Consider the following 16,845-nt stretch of genomic DNA (forward strand, 5'->3'; position numbering starts at 1 on the left):
CTGTCTGTCTCTCTTTTTTTTTTTTTAATTTTGTCTATTTTTCAAAGGGCTGGCTGGCTGGTTATACAGATTGACAGAAAACCTAACCGACATGTCTTTTCGCTGTTGAAGAAAAAATACTGTGCTGCTCCTTTAGGTTGGACAGCCGGACGCATTTCACGTTACATCCTGCGTTTCCTTTAAACCCATTTAACTATGGGAATAAGCATAGCCTTAAGGGATCGACAGGGGCCGATCAAGTAAGAAGGAACTTTATCGCCTTGTTGCGCTCTCTCCGAGGCTGTGGTCAAGACCCCAGGAGGGCTTGCTAGTACTGTACAAGGGCCTCGTCCCTGCGCTTCAGTAGAAGTTGTTACGCGCACCATTGACGGCTCACTCAGTGTTTGGACACGAAGTGCTCATTTTCGTCCATGGCTTCGCCGTCCAGTGTTCCTGGGGGCCCAGATCAGGATCGGAAGCCATCAGCTCCCCCGATTCGGGGATCTCCCGCATCCTTCGCTTGGCGGCTTGGGCACCCCAATGCGTGGTGGCTTTGCGTTTTGTCACTACACATGAAAAAAGCCTGGGTACTAGTGGGCGCTTAGACAAATACATGAGAATAGCATTGCTACTTCCTCCTCACAGAAAAAGAAGATACCAGGTATAGGAGTACAGAAGATAGTTCTTAAATACTATTGATATTAAATCCCATGTTACATGAAATTAAATTCCACGATCTATAATTTGATATGTAACATCTGCTCAAGTCACCATTACTCAGTCTCCACGGCGGAAAGTTGTTGTCATCATTGAGCAAGTTTGTTGCTTCTTCTGAACATTATCGGCGAATTGAGTTTATCTCAGCGACGACCCGATGCAGGGAAAGGCCTCCAAACACACGAGAGAACCGTTATTCGCTAGCCAGAGACACCTAAAAATAATTCCCATAAGACCCAGCCGACTCGTCTATAATGCTCGCTGTTTCCCTTTTCCATCGAGTTTACTCCCAACTTGCATCTTACAAGCTTCATTACCTCTTTCAACATCCATCTTCAATTATGAGTTCAGGGTAAGAACAGCCCTTCTAAAATGAGAAATAAACACTTACAAAGGACAAATGGCTGAAACGCAGTCCCTTGCTCCACGGCAACTTTGTGCCGACCAAGTTGGGGGCGGGGGATCTACTCTGGAGAAATGCCTCCACGGGATCTCAGCCGCGGAAAAATCCAAGTCCACGAATCAGAAGCTTGGACTAGAACAAGCTTAAGCCACTTTAGCTAGAATCTATCTACTTGCCGCACAGCGATGACAGTCTGCGAACCTTGCATCGTGGAGTCGAGCTTGACTAACCCCATGTTTGCATCGACAGATGTAATTTAGACTGATGAGTTGACCTGGGGAACATGTGTTCATGGACCGGATGGGGTGTATGCTTTGGGGGTGTAGCTCCGAGAGAGACTGTGCGTCGATTTCATATAAATTGAGTGTCAAGTCGAGCTGTTTTTTCAAGCTTCATCACCAGATCTTTCTCATCTGTCTTGGCTATACAGCTCCTTAAAATAGTCAAACCGTCCCTTCATCATGAAGCTGTCAATCTTTGTTTCCGCCATTACCCTCGTCACGAGTGCACTCGCAGGAGCTGTTGAGCTTCCTGCTGGTGTTCCTCGAAGCGTGGATGAGTTTCGTGAGAAACACCAATACACGCCGCCATCCAAGCGCAGTCACCGCAAGGTGTTTACCATCAGGGCCTCCAAGAACGATCATGATGATGTTTCGTCTGAGTTCTACAAGGGCTTGAAGAGAGCGAACAAGGGAGGTACACTCCACTTGACCAAGGGACATACATATGTCATTGGCAAGCCTCTTGACTTGACCTGGCTGGATAATGTCCATGTTCATCTTGATGGAGAAATCAAGTTTACCAATGACACTGGATACTGGCAGAAGAACTCCTTCACCCATCCTTTCCAGGTATGTCATCCCCAAAGAGACTCGCGTGCACGACTGACTTTCAAAAGAACTCGATCATGTTCTGGAAGTGGGGAGGCAAGAACATCAAGATCTACGGTAACGGAGTGCTGAACGGAAACGGTCAGCGATGGTGGAACGAGTTTGCCGGTAAAGAGATTCTGGACAAGACGAACCAGTACCTCCGTCCCATTCTCTTCTACGCCGAGAACGCCACCGGTCTGGATATTCAAGGAATTCACTTCAAGGACTCGCCGTGCTGGACCAACTTTGTCGTCACCTGTAAGTTTTGCTGCACTCGCTAACAAGAAGTATCAAGCTAACATACCATCAGCTAAGGACATCTCTTTCAAGGATGTTATCTGCACGGCTCACTCCAACAACGCCACATCTCTGCCCAAGAACACCGATTTCTTTGATTCTTTGAATGTCGAGCATCTCACGGTTGAGCGTGCCTGGGTTGATATTGGTGATGATTGCTTTTCGCCCAAGAGCAATGCTTCGGATGTTTATGTCAACACCATGTACTGCAACGGTATGCCACCTCCTCTGATTCCTGCTTGATAGGTACTGACAAGCGTAGGAACTCACGGACAATCTATTGGATCTCTTGGTCAGTACAAGGGCGAAAAGTCCTTTGTCAAGGACGTCGTCATCGAGAATGTCTGGATGCTCAACGGCCAACACGGAGCCCGCCTCAAGACCTGGGCCGGCCCTGACGTTGGCTACGGCTTCATCGACAACGTTACATTCCGAAACTTCTGGGGTGGTAACAACGAGTACACTGCCTTCATCGACTCGTGCTACTTCAACATCGACGAGGCAACATGTGCCAAGTACCCCTCGCAGATGAACATCACCAACATCCTCTTCGAGAACTTTACCGGTTACTCATCCGGCAAGTACGGCGATGCCATCGCGAGGTTGACATGCAGCAGCAACCCCAACGCCGTGTGTGAGAACATCAAGTTCAAGAACTTTGACATCAAGACGCCTTGCGGCGGAAAGCCTGTTGTCATCTGCGATGGTGTTTCAGACATTGGCATGGATTGTGTGAGTGCGACCAGCAAGGAAGCCAAGGCGGCATTGGCGAACAAGTGCACTGCCCCTGCGGCTTCTGTGAGTCCATTCAAGGTCCGAAAGTTTCATGAGTAAAGGAGGTTGAATGTCTCCTGATTTGCTGGGGAAACGAGTGGTTGCATTGCTGGAACGAGATGATAGGAACGCGCAGCATACCACATAGTATAGCTGCCTAATTCAGTACAAAAAGAAATAAAACTTGAATGATAAAATAGAAAAGCCCTTTTAACCAAGTTGAGATGTATCTTCTTCTTCTTTTTCTTTGCTTCTCAGCCCCTTGCGTAATGTCAACACGCTAAAACGCGGTCGCGTCAAACCCCCATCCCCAAGGGCGACAAGGAAGCCTACTTTAAGAGCAGCGAGCGTGACTGGGACGACAAGTACGAAGCCAAGATCGGAACGGCGACTAAAATCATCAAGTTTGGATCCGAATTCATCTTGAAGAGTGAGTCCCCCTCCTTATACGACACCCCATGGCTGACGTTTCTTCTCAAGTCGCCACGTCGACGACATCTTGGCCCTTGGACCTGGCGTCTATGGAAGCCTTTGGTAATTCATTTTTGAGTACAAAGACGTCAGCTACGGCCGTCGTCCGTCTAGCAAAGGCATGCCCCAAACTCAGGAGGATCGAGCTCCAAGCTACAACTAAAGTCAGCGAGGATGCCCTCCTCGCCTTATTCGAGAACTATCCTGCCCTGACGTACCTTGAGCAGAGCGGCATTTCCCGTGGGAACGATATCACCGGAACGTCTCTTAATGCCCTACGGGAGAACCCGGAGTGGGCGCCTAAGCTAAGGACGCTCATCCTCGGCGAAAAGGATAACAAGAAGGAGTTCATAAAGGCCATACGCGCCTTAGGTAAGGAGAGGCAGGCCATGACAATCACCCTGGTCAGTCGATCTGAAGAGAAGAAGTGGGGAGATTGGGAGTTGGTGACGATGAAGCAAAACTATAAGAAGGGGCGTAAGCACGGCGACGTCTACGATGACGACCATTTCGATCCCTTCTACAGCCGCTACAACCGCTTCTGGTAAGCCATGTCTCGAAGTGGCAGGGCGAGGCAGGCCCTCTGTCAAAGTGCCATCCCTTGCGCGGGCGTCACGGGATAGGCTTATTGTGTTTTGAGGCATTCTGGTAATGCCGCCAGTGTATTCAGATACCCCATTTTGTTAGCTGATATTGTGTCCAGTGCCCTCTTTTGAAAAGAAGGCATCACTATAAATAAGCAGCAATGATCCATTCCATGATAATGTTAAAGCGCATGAAAACCAGGTTAATCCACGCAAAGTCAAGATTGGCTGGGTTGATCGTAAGTGTTTTGGACAGTCCAGGAATCAATCATGGCATTTCAATATTCAGAGTCCTTTGTTCTGCCAAGATGGCCGTGATTCTTTGTCTTGAGACGTGCCAAGCTTATGTTTTTTGGTGCTGACGCGTGTCCCCTCTAGCTTCAACCTCTTCTTTACCATGAGCAGCAATTTCCGACCTCCTCGAAAGTTTCTCTCTACATCTTCCAGCCACTTGGCAGATCTTGATCTCGCCTTTGAAAGAACAACCACAGAATTTCCTCACCACCTCATCTACGCTATCCCGACCCTTCCGTAGCCCATCATGCCTGGCGACTCGGACCCATTGATCAACGACAACACCAAACTCCAGGCCTACTATGCCTCCCTCGAGTCTAGAATCGGCTACAAGGTGTTCCTTGGTGACACGCGTCACTTTGGTTATTATCCTAGCGACAAAAGCTGGCCTTTCCCCATCGGTCGCTCGCTGAGGGCCATGGAGACAAAGATGGGCGAACTGCTGAACCTCCCCCCAGGTGCCAACGTCCTTGACGCTGGCTGTGGTGTCGGTCATGTGGCTCTTCACCTCGCCAAGGAGTTCAAGTACCGCGTCAAGGCTATTGATGTCGTTGAGCACCACGTTGCCAAGGCGAAGCGCAACTTTGCCCGATCCGGGCTATCCGAAGGACAAATCTCGGCGAGTCGGATGGACTACCACCACCTCGAAACCCTAGACGACGAGTCTTTTGACGGAGTCTACACTATGGAGACTCTTGTGCACGCTACGGATCCCAAGGCTGTTCTAGCGGGTTTCTTCCGCATTCTACGCCCAGGTGGCCATGTTGCTCATTTCGAGTATGACCACGAGTTCGTCTCTGACTCAACTGAGGATATGGCCCAGTCAATGAAGAAAATCAATGACTATTCCGCCATGCCAACGAATGACCTCTCGCACCCCGGCGTCTTCAAGGAGATGCTCGAGGAGGCGGGTTTCACCGACGTCATGGTTCGAGACTACTCAAAGAACATTGTTCCCATGACGCGGTTATTCTACCTAGTCGCTTATATCCCTTGGCTCCTCGTTACCTTTTTTCACTTGGAGAAGCATTTCATCAACACGGTGGCTGGTGTCGAGTCGTATCGAGGGCGTGATCGTTGGCATTACGTTGCTATCACGGCCAAGAAGCCAGGGGAGCCTATTAAGGAGCCAAAGACGCGGTAAAGAGCGGACAGTTTTGGATGGGCTATTGGTCTAGATCTTGATTGACGACATTTAGGGGTGACGGCCAATGGTTTTGCAGCCTCAAAACTCGGCAACTGTAGGGTACATGATCCGTATATTGACGCGATGTATCGCAAACCTCAATAGAATAGTTGCTCAGAACTTGTGTCCCGTAAGATCTATGAAGGCTGAGGCAATGCCTCATGCTTTAAAGGTGGTTTCCATATTATCCTTTCTACTTTTTGAGATCTACTTTTTGAGATGAATTATGACTGTTGAATATGTGATATTAATATCCCCTCCTTCGAAGCTCGTAGATTACAGTGCACTTCCAGAAAATCAACATATGTCACAGAGAAGCTTAGCCCCCAAATGCTGACCGCTACCTCCGGTATCTTCATAAAAATGCATGAAAAATGTTGAATGGTCCAAAAGAAAGGGTGCAAAATAAAGTCAACCCTCTTCTCGTCGTTCGTCCTAGTGCCCAAGCATTTCCTCTTACCCTAAAATCCAGACCTCATAACTATTTTGATCAGTAGCTAGTAATGAGAAGAAAAGATGCATCTAGAACGTGATATCCATGTGCTACTGACCTCTTCAACCCCACAGGTCTAGATTGAGAACATGGGTTGGGATTGCGATCCTTCATAATTAGTACGCCGCTCCAAAGTAGGCGGGAGCGGGGACTTATCAGAACAACTTGGCAATTTGCCATTCTATTGAGACTCCCCACGGGAAACCATCGTTATTGTTCATTGTATTTATCTGTGTTCGCAATCTTAGATCACGAGAGAATTGCCGATAGTCTGTCAAGGGTCTCGAACCGTCTTTGCTCAATACAGTCTTCATGCTCGAACCGCGAAAGGACCCTAGATTCTTACGGCGAGGCAGAAGTAAAGCTAGTCTAATAAGTATTTGCTCACTCTGTCGGGAAAAGCTGCATAGTTGAGAACAAAATTTGTATGCAGTGCCGCAGATAGCGCCAGGATCCATGTTCAGCGAATGGCTTATGTGGAAGACCAACAGTTGCTCAGCCTAACGTCCTGAAGTCCGCGGAGACGAAGAAGAACAGCTGAACTTTTCGGTGTTTCGCAATCTCAAAGATATACTCGATGCAACCATTCCCAAGCCAAACCGGGAAACTCCGTAATTTGTGCAACTCCTGTGCCCTGAGTTGATATCCACAACCATTGAGACAAAGGAAGCTTGGCGGTCTGCAGATCACCATGTTTGTTGATTCATGTCGCCGGACCCCCAATTACTCGCTACTCTGCATGTCGGACATCAACAAAGTGCCACCACGCGAAATTGACCAGTTGCCTCGAGGGATATGCAGGTCCGGGGCCCATGAGCACATGGCAAGCCCTGATGGCGCCGCCTCCGACGTAGCTGAGAACTGACTAACAGACTCCAACGAGGCACCAGCCAGAGACCAGCTAACGGTAGTCGTGAATAGTATCGGTTCTCCTTGATTTCATGACTAATGCCACATGGACATCTTCTCGTAGCGTACACACGAGCCAGCTGCGGGGGGAAGTGCTACCTAAATCTCCCTTAGCTGCGTCGAGGCTTGCGGGGAATCGTTGGACCAATACGGAGTAGTAGAAGAAGCTGATGAAGAGTACCTCAACAGACGTGGCATCTAACTTCAGATGGGAGTATCCCTTATCCATAGCAACTAGGATCCAACTCCACAAGTCTCACCGCAGCTCAATGCACTCGAACTCAGCCGCCTGATCCGCCCTCACACCTGAGAGCTGCGGCGACGGCTCCGCACGAGGTGCGGGCTAGCAGCCATCGGCCGGCAAGGATGGACCTTCGGACATGTCAAGGCCGGGGGAGTAGCGCTTACTTCCCCAGAAATACGCTGGGGGAATCGACGTTAACTTAGTACAACACGTGGCAGCCAATCTTTTTTGCGGGGTAGCTTGTTCCCCCGTTGTCGAGGAAAGAAAAAAAAAATATTGACGGAAAAGGGAGACGGAAATGTAATTCCTACGATGGAAACTGAAACAGAGACGCAGGGCACGAAAACGAGCCATGCACGAATTGCCTCGGATTATCGTTGCCGCTTACGTCCCCGTCAGAGACCCAACTCCCTGATGTCTTTGTTCCGTGGCGAGTTCCGCATACAGATCTGCGCGCGTTGGACGCATGGCACACAGTATTGAGGCTGGCTTGGACGGCTTAGCGCCCGCAGCACCCGTTGGGCACGTTTCCAGACCTCCCATGATACCCCAGACTGCGAGTCATTGTACGGTCGTCGTCGTACTACCGTCGCTAGCCAGACGAGACAAAGACAGCAGCCGCCAGACTGTCACATCGGGCTCCTACCTGCGGCCGGAATGCTCGGCCTCATTAACCCGGCAGAACAGAACAAGCTATTTTCAGGAGCTATACTTTTTGAACCTACCCCGCCTTGGACAGGCAAATCCCAGTCTTGTGCATATGCAGTATCACTCGAGTTTGGACTCTTGGTCTGCTCCTCCGGGGCACAGCCTCTGCACTTGCTTGGTTCGTCATCCTCTCGTAAGACCACCTCCGCGTCCTAGATCAAGAGCACAGCCTGCCTGGATTGCCGAGAATCTGGCAAGAGAGATCGGCAAAGCTCTCCCCGCATTCTGGGGTACATGGGATATGTGGAACCTTGTGGGGGACTGGGGGAGGTTATTCGCCCGGGGACAGACTGGGGATAGGACCCATGGGCGTCCTTGGCGTGTGTGACCCCGCGGGGGACGTCGTAATCTGATGGGCTAGAAGAGGCTTGTTATTCCTCCTTGGCTTGACGTGAGTGGTGGGATTGCAGCTATGAGCACCGGGGGGCTCGGGGAGATGGGACTTCCTGATCCAGCTTGCCAGGCGTGGGATGGTGCGGATATAGTTTGCCCAGGACGGCTTGCGTGGGTCAATTGTGACAGGTCGAGTCATGATATAGGAGTGCGGATATCGATATGCGAGACTGAGCAAAACAGAGTGAGCAATTGGCTCAGGGGAAGAGAGGAGAAGCTCTGGAAGAGAAGGAATGAGCTCTGAGTGAGAAAGAAGGAGCTCAAGCAACAGAGTGCGAGCTTGGTCTTGACACGATAACACCCTCAGACGCTTCCCTAGACAGGGTCAAGCCTTGGAACGCCCGCTCAACATGGCACACAAGCTCGTCCGGCAGATCACTCCCTTACCCACGAATGCAGCCAAGCCAACCCGTTGGTCCAACCACACCCTGAAGAGACGCACTTGGCCAGTGCTCCAGGAGCTGATGGGATAATGAAACCATACTCCCTCCCCAGATGACCCGTGGCGATGCGTCTTCGATTGGTGCCCGCATCGGAACCATATGCGAAGATGAGCGCTTGGATATCTCCTTTCAGACATGATTGCGCATCTAGACTTGACTCGCGGAGGTCTCTCGGCATCTCAAGTCCTGTTCTGATCGTCTTCGACGTAAACTCGGCATCGTATTGCCTTTGAGGGGATCTATAAAGGAGCTGGTGGACGTTCATCTCCAGTCATACTTCACTCTCAACAAGAAACTTCTCAAACAATTGTCTCTGATCTGAATAAGCACCAACATGGCCGCATCGTACACGAACAGCGTCGGCACCCTGCCCGATGAGTTCGACATCATCGTGTGCGGTGGTGGCAGCTGCGGATGTGTAGTCGCGGGACGGTAAGGAGATGACACTTCTGATATTGGGGACACGCAACTGACCGGTGATAGACTTGCCAACCTTGACCACAACCTCAAGGTTTTGCTCATTGAGGCTGGAGAGAGCAACTTGAACAACCCTTGGGTGTTCCGTCCTGGAATCTACCCCCGGAACATGAAGTTGGACTCCAAGACTGCTTCTTTCTATGAGTCTCGTCCTTCAAAGTGGTTGGCTGGTCGCAAGGTAAGCGCAACAACCTGATTGTCACTGTGTTAGCGCCATTGGCTTGCTCTGCTTGCTCAATGGCGGTGTTTGAATTCCCCGCCACAACCAAGATGAACACCTTTCTAACGGAATTAGGCCGTTGTGCCATGTGCTCACATCCTCGGAGGTGGTTCATCAATCAACTTCATGATGTACACCCGTGCCAGTGCATCTGATTGTAAGTTCAAAGTCCGAGCATGCAATTCCCGGGCCCTGTGGCTGACTCTACGACAGATGATGACTTCCAGGCCGAGGGCTGGACCACTGAGGAACTCCTTCCTCTCATGAGGAAGCATGAGACCTACCAGCGAGCTTCTCAGAACCGTGAGATTCACGGAACTGAGGGTCCCATCAAGGTTTCTTTCGGAAACTACACGTGAGTTTGCCCCCTTTGCCTGAAGAATTCCCGGAAGCTGAACAATAGCCAGATACCCTATCAAGGATGACTTCCTCCGGGCTGCCGAGTCCCAGGGAATTCCCACTGTGGATGATCTCCAGGATCTCACTACTGGCCACGGTGCGGAGCACTGGCTCAAGTGGATCAACAGAGACACGTAAGTAACTGTAGACACGTGCAATGCGACTCCAACTAACACGGCACCAGTGGCCGTCGATCGGACAGCGCTCACGCCTACGTCCACGCCACCCGCGCCGTCCACAGCAACCTGTACCTGGCCTGCAACACCAAGGTTGACAAGGTTATCATCGAGAACGGCCGGGCCGTCGGCGTCCAGACCGTTCCCACCAAGCCCCTGCACCCAGGCCAGCTCCAGACCCGAACCTTCCGTGCCCGCAAGCAGATCGTCGTCTCTGGCGGAACCCTCTCCTCGCCCCTGATCCTCCAGCGCTCTGGTATCGGTGACCCCAAGAAGCTCCGCGCCGCTGGTGTCAAGCCCATCGTCGACCTTCCCGGTGTGGGACTCAACTTCCAGGACCACTACCTCACCTTCTCGGTGTACAGGGCCAAGCCTGAGACTGAGAGTTTCGATGACTTTGTCAGGGGTGACCCTGAAGTTCAGAAGAGTACGTCTCACTCCAGCCCCTTTTCATCACTGCCCCCTATTCATCAATACATCTTCGAGTTACCAAGACTAACACGCTTTTTCAGAGGTCTTTGATGAGTGGCATCTCAAGGGAACTGGCCCTCTTGCCACCAATGGCATTGAAGCCGGTGTCAAGATCCGTCCCACACAGGAGGAGCTCAGGGACTTTGAGCGCTGGCCCACTCCCCACTTCACCGACGGATGGAAGTCGTACTTCCAGAACAAGCCTGACAAGCCCGTCATGCACTACAGTGTCATTGCCGGCTGGTTCGGTGACCACATGCTCATGTACGTTCATCTTAACTTCCAAGCCTTGATCACCTGCTAACCATATCAGGCCCCCTGGCAAGTTCTTCACCATGTTCCACTTCCTCGAGTACCCCTTCTCTCGTGGATTTACCCACATCAAGTCTGCCGACCCCTATGAGACTCCTGACTTTGATGCTGGTTTCATGAACGATGAGCGTGATATGGCACCCATGGTCTGGGGCTACATCAAGTCTCGTGAGACAGCCCGACGCATGGATGCCTACGCCGGTGAAGTCGAGAACATGGTAAGTTGATCAATCAAATACGAGAACCTCTGCTCACCAGAATAGCACCCCTTCTTTAACTACGACAGCCCCGCCCGTACTCACGACCTTGACCTTGCTACCACCAAGCAATATGCCCTCCCCGGCAACCTTACCGCCGGTATTGGCCACGGAAGCTGGTCCTCTCCTCTCCCCGAGTGCGACAGGAAGCCCGGTGCCCAGATCCTCAACTCCAACAAGGCGCACATCCGCGAGGAGCTCAAGTACGGCAAGGAGGACATCGAGGCCGTCGAGGAGTGGGTCAAGCGCCACGTCGAGTCCACCTGGCACTGCCTCGGAACCTGCTCCATGGCACCCAAGGAGGGCAACAGCATCGTCAAGCACGGCGTGCTCGACGAGAGACTCAACGTCCACGGCGTCAAGGGTCTCAAGGTTGCCGATCTCTCCATCTGCCCCGACAACGTCGGCTGCAACACCTACTCGACTGCCCTTCTCATCGGTGAGAAGGCTGCCATGCTCGTGGCTGAGGATCTCGGCTACTCTGGCGATGCTCTCAACATGACTGTGCCCACATATAATGCCCCTGGAGAGCTTGCCGTTCGATATCGTCTTTAAGTGCTGAGCGCAAAGAAACTGAAAGTTGTTTGAGATTGTATCACTTTAGCCAAACGCAATGAAATGATTTGAGAGCGGTCTATGTATGGAAATTGATTGATGAGTGTTATTGTCGTGGTTTCCAAAACAGGTAATCCGAGGTTGCCACGGGATGGGACGGTAACAACGGTGCGGGTGGCTTGACCTATTTCAGGACACAGAATGTTGAGGAAGGAACGACGTTACGATGACTTGGGATCAACCAAAATGCAAACATTGATTCAGAATGCTACCTATGAGCTGATAATTCAAAGGAAACATGAACACTCACTGATCGACGGACCTTGAAAGTGTAAAACGCAGAGAAATCTGGTGTAACGGGGAAAAAAAAAAAAAGACTCCTGACCAAGGTACACCAAGTAGACACAATGGTGATGCAAGAAAGATCAGTATCATCAAAAAAAGAATGTTCACGAGTTACTACTCGTGTGGCGTCTCTCCCGCCGGGAATTGAACCCGGGTCTCAAGCGTGACAAGCTTGCATACTGACCACTATACTACGGAAGATGTGTGATTGTGATCAACCACTGTAGTGAGAGTTCGATGGTGGGGGGGCCGGATTAGTGGATTATATACACTACACTGCTCAGGACGATACGAACTACCCTCAAGGCGAAGGCGCAACCGAGCTCAAGGACTTGGAAGAGATTCAAACCGAAGGGCGATCACGCGAATATGGTCTAGTCATTTAGGAAAAGTTCAATGGCGACACTATCAAGGTAGCAGCGAGAAAGCGATCTCCCGATGCTGAAACATACGCATCGCGTCCTTGAAGGTCAGCTCCAAAAGCATTACTAACATCTTAATGCATATGATTCCTTTGTGCGTGTGTGTGTGTAGACGGCTTTTTTCTCCCTCTCATATACACGTGTCCAGACAGGAAGCGCCGACAGCCATGGGATCACTAAAATGTTAGTTTTTAGTCCTTACAAGGGATGCAAGTGATAACATCCAAGGGCAAGGACTGGGGTGACCTTTGGGTTCAGGTGTGAGATACATACATATGGGAGACATTACTGGAACTATTTCGTGGGTACGGGACATTCCCAAATGATCATGGATGAGATGGATCAAATTACCCTGTCGATTCGGCTCAATGGCGGATACATACTTGGTCTAGGAAGCTTGTCGCTGGATGTCTGGTCTGTGTGCAGTGGGCAGTCATTGTGACGCCCAGGCAGAATACTCAGAAGCTTATGAAAGAGTGGAAAGGACGACGCCTCACGCTGAAACATCATGGCCGAAGGTCTTCCTTGAGCTGAACCTGCGAAGTTGGCCGCGACAAGTATCGTTCGTGGAGCAAAAAGGGTGCTGTATTTTTCCTGTCTGGACTCCCGTTCCATCGTCCCCGCGCTGTCACCTGCATACCTCTTCAGACGAGACCCTCGCGTATCTCCCTCTCTTCGATGACGGACAGCTCGGGAAGCCTACATGGCCATGAGCCGGCGCCACTGAGTCAACGAACGCTAGAGCAACGGCAAGGCGAAGAAGCCATCACCATGGCCGAGGCCTCAACATCAAGGTGAGTAGACGTGCTGGTGATAGAAGCTCATATACCTACGGCAGTACTCTCCACAGGGCCTAGAGGTAGTGGGGAGGAGAGTGACGGCTATCCGGCAGAGATTTGGTTCAGTCGAGGGTTTGCCAGTGATTGTTGAGGGAAGATTCCTTCATTGGGGTTGGGCTCGGTGAGGTCGTCTGCGTATGCGACCCGTGGTCTGTTGGCGGGAGAGCCAGCAGTACCAGAGGGCACGACTCCATCTAGCTTGAGCGCTGGACCTCGTGCTAACGACGTTGATGAAGATCAAGTTCAGGGTCATGGACTGAGCGGGCCTGCATGCGCGAGCGGAGTGTAGGGGACTTCATGGATGGAGGTGGGCAGGGAGTGGCAAAGGGTTCGCTTTAGTGAGTAGGTGACTGTGAAGGGCCATGTCTATTGGTGTTTGTTGTACTGGGATTCATGTCAACGTTCTGTCGAAGGCTACATGCATTCTTTATAACTATACTAGCAATCCATCTTTTCAAGAGAAACAGTCCATGGTGATCATTAAAAAAAGACAGTGATGAATGCTACTCTTAGTCCGACGCTAAAGATCAAGGGTAAAACATTCACATGGATGTTTTGGAAGAGTGAGATGGACGGGCCTACCGGGTACCTACGCTCTCGAATCCAACGGGATAACGGGATACCTGCGGGCGGCACTGAAGCACGGAATATTACTTGACAGTGCATGACCATCTGTCTTGTTAGAAAATTTGGTGATGATTGTGGTTTTTAAGGGTAGCTGATTATTCAAGGCTTGTGTTCCTAACCCTGGTGAGAACATGGCCAACGCAGGCGTGAGCAGAGACAACCGCAGCCGCAGCAGAAGCAGCAGGGACGGGTCGCTGCCGAGCAACGTCCTTGGGTAGGAAGTGAAGTAGGCTGGAAATGTCGGCCGTTATCCCCAGGGCTGTGGTAAGTTAGGCGAGGGCGCGGCGAGGGCGCGGCGAGGGCACGGCGAACATACCTAAGCAAACGACACTAGTGAAGTGCCAGAGTTCACAACAGCGAGCAACAGACAATAACATCGAGTTGCTCAGGGTTCGCAAAATAGAAAATCATGAATTCATATGTCTCGGTTATCAGTTTAATGTTGCCCAAGCTCAGCATGTTTACTTATGTCGTCAACGCATAAGTTTGCATGACCTTCAAAGTTGGCCAAGTGGATGTTCTACGGACCAGAGTTGGGGCGAAAAGGGGGCTCAATGAAAGCACCAAGCTGATAAAAGGGCAGCTGTGACTACCTGTGGTTAGAATTTCCCTTTTATCACATTTGAGAGGGCTTGTTTAACTTGTATTGGCCTTGAGTCCTTGATCCTCCACACATTGGCAAGGCAAAGCACATCAACCACATGAGACCAATTCGAAACGGAAAACTTTTAATTAATCCTCAAAAGATTATCCAAAAACCTTCCTCCCGCTATAGTAAGTCTCCCTAACCTTCCCTTGCAACAAATCCTCCCTATTCCACTCCATATCAACAACAATAAAATCCGCCAACTTCCCCACCTCCAGACTCCCCGTCCGATCTTCCAAAAACACACTGCGCGCCGCTCCCTCGGAAGCAGCCACAAACGTCTCACACAGACCAAGCCGGAAGTGCTCGTGTATGACGGTTTGGCAAGCTGGGTCCTTGGAGGACTTTCGGTTGATGGCGACTTGAAAGTTGTGCAGGGGTGAGTAGGGGGATGTTGGGCTGTCTGTTCCGATGGCCATGAGGGCACCACCGTCTGCAAATTCTCTGTACGCAAACGCTCGTTCGTATCGTTCTTCTCCTAATAGTCGAGGCCACTCGACGAGGGCGGTGGGATCTGCATGGATAGGCTGGATCGAAGCCGTCAACCCCAGCTTTCCAAGTCTCTTTGCGTCTTCGGGAGAAGTAAGCTCCAGATGTTCGATTCGATGCCGTCGACCAGGGGTAGCGTGCTTCTCGAGGGCATCGATGGCCATTTTGACTGCTCCGTCGCCAATAGCGTGAAGCGCGATTTGTAGTCCGCCAGCATCAGCTTCCTTGACAACAGGTTCCAAGCGTTCAGGCTCCCAAATAGGTGGCGGCTTGTCCGCAGTGCAGTACGGCTCTGACAGGTACGCAGTGCAAGCATCAACGATTCCATCTGTAATAACCTTGATTCCAACGAGACGGACATCGGGGCTTGTTGTTGAGTTGTATATCCGGCTCAGTTCGATCGCTCGCTGTACTTGCTTGGAGTTTTGTTCGAGATCGGCCGTCGGCTTGATTAACCAATACGCTGACACACGAAGTGAAAGATCCGGCTGGGCTTTGTATAATGTGATGAGGGCATCCCAAGCATCTTCATCCATGGCCATTTCCACAGCTCCAGTGTAACCTGCGGCATTGTACTCTTGCACAGCCGCGCGGATAGCCTCAATGCGCTCCTCCTTGGGAGAAGAGCTAGCTTGGAAGGGCCAGATGATGGACATCATAGCGCCTTCGTCCAAGAGACCAGATGGCTTTCCATCAGCATCCCGATGAATCTTGCCTCCAGCAGGATCAGGCATATCCGCCACATTGAGCTGCTCAAGCGCGGAAGTATTGCACCAACACGAGTGAAGAGAACCAGCGTCGATGAATATAGGTCTCGGATCGATATCGTCAAGCATCGCGGCCGTTACTCCATCAGGAGTCATCCAATTCCTCCATCCTTTGCATAGAATAGTCGGGGTATCAGGGTTGGCGACAGCATAATCTCGAATAACGGATCGAATATCTTCGAGGGTTTTGCAATGGCTCAGATCGACTTTTCGTAAGGATTGACCAAGTAGCAAAAGATGCATATGTCCGTCGATAAAGCTGGGAAGCACAATCTTCTGCTCAAGGTCGCGAACCTCTGCGTCTTCGACATTTCCGATCTCCTCTCGGGTTCCGACGGCGGCGATCTTGTCCCCTCGCACAAGCATGCAGTCCGAGAACTGGGCCGTGCCATTGAGGCCTGCCCCAGCACTGGTCAAGATGCGACCATTGACGAACAAGGTGGTTGACATTGCGATGTGATGATACACTCAATAATGAAAAGAGTAAATCAAGGGTCAAGATATCCAAACAGAACGAAAAACTCGAACAGCCACATCATGCCCAGACTGATAAACAAACCACACGATAACCTCGGATCTCAATGCCTCGTAAAAGCGAGTCATTCTTCCCAACATGCACCACACGCGCATAAACCGCTTCGAACTTCCCTCCCAGTCTAATTCCCACCTTCCTTCCCAGGAGAGTTCCCCACTCATAAAATCCTTTCCTCGGCAGCTGGTCATCATGCGGCCCACGTCCTACCATACAGATCCCAGTTATGAGTGGGAATCGTATAAACTGCGCCAGGGCGTGTTTTCTCGCTCCATCATCGGTTTGTCACTGAAACCCCAAGTGACCCCAACCTTTTTTCCCCGCTCGAGAGAAGCGTATTGGTGACGGGGGAGGATGTGACGGAGCCTGTCCTCTCCGCACGAGGAAATTGGAGTTGGAGGATGCGTTCGTCGTTGACACTAGCTGCATGCCAGGCCGTTGCAAGAAGAAATACATAAACGACATACATGAACCGTTACAATCAACATGATACAGACTTCAGCTAATGGCATGTCACCGTCCAAACCTTCTTCCAAAACATCAC

The 16,845-nt window shown here is 51.0% G+C and overlaps 4 protein-coding genes across 4 annotated transcripts; 3 read left to right on the forward strand and 1 right to left on the reverse strand.

Moving 5' to 3' along the window:
* Window positions 1-1,560: 1,560 nt before the first annotated feature.
* NCS57_01103500 (Glycoside hydrolase family 28) lies at window positions 1,561-4,061 on the forward strand (the record flags this gene model as incomplete). Its single annotated transcript, XM_053060757.1, has 6 exons — window positions 1,561-1,950; window positions 1,998-2,229; window positions 2,282-2,482; window positions 2,531-3,066; window positions 3,358-3,472; window positions 3,523-4,061. The coding sequence occupies 6 exons, from the start codon at window positions 1,561-1,563 to the stop codon at window positions 4,059-4,061; spliced, it is 2,013 nt and encodes a 670-aa protein (XP_052909143.1).
* Window positions 4,062-4,638: 577 nt separating this feature from the next.
* On the forward strand, window positions 4,639-5,535 carry NCS57_01103600 (Methyltransf-25 domain-containing protein; the record flags this gene model as incomplete). The annotated part of the gene is made up of 1 exon (XM_053060758.1): window positions 4,639-5,535. One exon carries the CDS (start codon window positions 4,639-4,641, stop codon window positions 5,533-5,535), a length of 897 nt encoding a protein of 298 aa, XP_052909144.1.
* A 3,566-nt stretch (window positions 5,536-9,101) lies between these two features.
* NCS57_01103700 (Alcohol oxidase 1) lies at window positions 9,102-11,634 on the forward strand (the record flags this gene model as incomplete). Its single annotated transcript, XM_053060759.1, has 9 exons — window positions 9,102-9,199; window positions 9,251-9,422; window positions 9,540-9,621; window positions 9,678-9,819; window positions 9,872-9,997; window positions 10,048-10,466; window positions 10,552-10,774; window positions 10,824-11,040; window positions 11,086-11,634. The coding sequence occupies 9 exons, from the start codon at window positions 9,102-9,104 to the stop codon at window positions 11,632-11,634; spliced, it is 2,028 nt and encodes a 675-aa protein (XP_052909145.1).
* A 2,980-nt stretch (window positions 11,635-14,614) lies between these two features.
* NCS57_01103800 (Amidohydro-3 domain-containing protein) lies at window positions 14,615-16,219 on the reverse strand (the record flags this gene model as incomplete). The annotated part of the gene is made up of 1 exon (XM_053060760.1): window positions 14,615-16,219. The coding sequence occupies one exon, from the start codon at window positions 16,217-16,219 to the stop codon at window positions 14,615-14,617; it is 1,605 nt and encodes a 534-aa protein (XP_052909146.1).
* Window positions 16,220-16,845: the final 626 nt, after the last annotated feature.

This window comes from Fusarium keratoplasticum, chromosome 9 (genome assembly GCF_025433545.1).
Source record: "Fusarium keratoplasticum isolate Fu6.1 chromosome 9, whole genome shotgun sequence".
NCBI lineage: Eukaryota > Fungi > Ascomycota > Sordariomycetes > Hypocreales > Nectriaceae > Fusarium > Fusarium keratoplasticum.